This window comes from Penaeus vannamei, chromosome 29 (genome assembly GCF_042767895.1).
Source record: "Penaeus vannamei isolate JL-2024 chromosome 29, ASM4276789v1, whole genome shotgun sequence".
Classification (NCBI taxonomy): domain Eukaryota; kingdom Metazoa; phylum Arthropoda; class Malacostraca; order Decapoda; family Penaeidae; genus Penaeus; species Penaeus vannamei.
In genome coordinates, this window is record NC_091577.1 from 23340227 (window position 1) to 23342726 (window position 2500).

General features: G+C 40.4%; 1 protein-coding gene across 1 annotated transcript in view; it reads right to left on the reverse strand.

The window, feature by feature from the left end:
• LOC113812633 (uncharacterized) overlaps nucleotides 1-2500 on the reverse strand; it is a 4496-nt gene that overhangs the window by 871 nt on the left and 1125 nt on the right. The window contains exons 2-6 of the mRNA XM_070142509.1: nucleotides 1094-2500; nucleotides 659-970; nucleotides 354-551; nucleotides 178-252; nucleotides 1-62 (exon numbers count right to left, since the gene is read on the reverse strand). The exon at nucleotides 1-62 is cut by the window's left edge and continues 871 nt beyond it; the exon at nucleotides 1094-2500 is cut by the window's right edge and continues 244 nt beyond it. Of these exons, the coding sequence (XP_069998610.1) occupies nucleotides 1-62; nucleotides 178-252; nucleotides 354-551; nucleotides 659-970; nucleotides 1094-2500 (2054 nt within the window). The remainder of the gene's footprint in view (nucleotides 63-177; nucleotides 253-353; nucleotides 552-658; nucleotides 971-1093) is intronic.

Below are 2500 nucleotides of genomic sequence, written 5' to 3' on the forward strand. Positions count from 1 at the left end.
TACACATCAGCACCTCCTTGAATAGTTGTTGCCTGTCTCAAATTGAACTGTCGTGTTGAGACCTAGAATTCAAAGGCATTGGAAGTTAAGTAAAATGTGGTTATTTGAAACTTATTCACGTTTTAAAGGAATAACTTTTTATATCAAACTAAACCCAAAGTTTAAGTGTTTACTCACTTTAGGTTCTGATGCGTTTAAAACTGCTGATGTCGGTGAACTTGTGAGAACAGTTTCTTTGTTATTTCTTTTTTTCTGGAATATTTGAAAGGAATAAGAATTTTCGAGTCCCATAATGTGATATACTCGGCAATTAAAATGGCGTTTTCTTTCATTTATAATATATCACAAAATACCTTAGCAAACATTGCCGCAATCGACTTCATGTTCAGGGCATTGGCCAGCAGGCGAGGCGTTGTCACTCCAAGCTCTCGTGCCAACAGTCCATCCACCAGCTTTCCGCCGTGACTGTCTGGGTCTGCACCAACTGCCAACAGTCGTTCTGCTTCTCTCTTGTTTCCTTCCAAAACTGCCTTGAACAAGTGGCTACCAAGCTGTAAATTCCAGAAACAGAAAAGTAATCACTACAGAAGTAAATACACACCACAGGCACATGTGTTACTTTAATGTTAACATTTCCAGTTCCGTGACTGATACTTACCAGCGATTTTACTGAGTTCTGGCGATTATCCCGTTTGTCGGCATCGAAGTCAGGGTCACTCATTAAAAGTTTCAGCACTTGCGTGTGACCCTTTTCAGCGGCCACGTGAGCTGGAGTCTGTCCCTCCTTGTTGGTAATATTGGGACTGATCAATTTCAGCAGAAACATCACCACATCCGCTTGGTTGTGAGACGCTGCAGCGTGAAGGAGTGTGCATCTGGTCTTGCTTCTCCTCACAGCTGCTCCTGTGTCTTGAATCAGTTCCTGCATTCTTGACAAGTCTCCATTTTCTACTGCCCTGAAGAGCTCAGCCTAAAAAATAATGTTGATTAGATAGACTTTCATAGATATTGTGAATTCCTAAAGCAGATAAGGTATATAATTTAATATCTAATATAAGAACATTTACACGCACTTGCTTTATGTTGACATTACCTTTAATTTGAAGATGTGGAGTGATGAATGGTTAGCGATGCGTTTAACCAATTCACTCGCTTCACTTCTGGTATTAATGCCTTTTCTTTCTCTTTCCTTCTTTTCTTTCTTCATCTTCTTGGCATTACCTTTCGATAACTTTGCCCTCACTGGAGATTTCTTCTTTCTAGCAAGTGATCTGGAGGACACAGAAGTAGAGGACATTTTCGAAGTCCTTTTGGGATCTAAAGGACAATTATTTTTTCCACAAATTGAACATTTGTTATTCCTGTCAGAACAGTTCTTTTCTGGTGACTGAGAGCTCACTGGTGTTGAATACAGACTTCTGAAAACCATGGTTAGAGGTTTTTCATTTTCAGAGAATGTGGTTTGCTGTTCACTAGGTTGAGACGAGAGAGTCTGAGATGCTTTCTCTGATTCCTCAGTTGTAGCAGATTTCTCACTATTCGTTCTGGTCTCAGGTATCACTAATTTCTCTGTTTCTTGATCTTCTGACTTGTCTTCAGTAGATGAGATCCCGGATTTTATATTTGCTTCTGTCATAGTTCCTTCTGATGCCGTCTCAGTTTGCATGCCTTGTGTTGCTGGTGCCAATGTAGCTGGTGAAGTGGTATTCATTTCCTCTCCCTTCCCTGCTGTGCCAGTTTCCTGCAGAGAGACCTCTACTGGGCCTCCTGAATCTCCTTCAATTGTCACTGAATTCAGTGAGAATTCATCAGTTTGGTTTCGACTTGAACAATTCCTTGATATAGATTCCGATTCTTCATCAGGGTTAAGATCTGTGGATTTATCGTTGGTTATTTTCGCCTCAGATATGACCAAATCTTTCTCTACTGCTTGATCTGACTTATCTTCAGTAGGTGAGATCCCGGATTTTACTTTTGATTCTGCCATAGTTCCTTCTGTTGCAGTCTCAAGTGGCATGTCTCGTGTTACTTGTGTCATCACAGCTGGTGATGAAATAATTTCCTTTTCCTGATCCACTGTGCCAGTTTCCTGTAGGAAGACCTTTGCTCTCTTCTCTAATGGATCTCCTAATTCCCCTTCAACCGATAGGTCCCTAGACCTCTTCAGTGAGAATTCGTGAGGCTGGGTTCGACATGACGAGTTCCTTGTTGAAACCTCCATTTCCTCAGTTGAAGCATTTGCATTGGCACTGGACGTTTCCATTGGCAGCTCTGGTACTATTTCATTTAACGTTTTTCCTAATAAAACCTCTGTAGACAGAGTATCGAGTATTTCGTCGCTTTGCAAATCAAATCTTTTTTCAGTTACTGAAGACTTCAAACCATTAAGTTGCTTTCTTATTAGTTGAAATGGCAAATCAGAAGAAATGTTTGTATTTTCTTTGCAATTTGAAGAGTAACTGGAATGCTTAGCTGTTTCTTTAGAAGGAAGAATTAATGA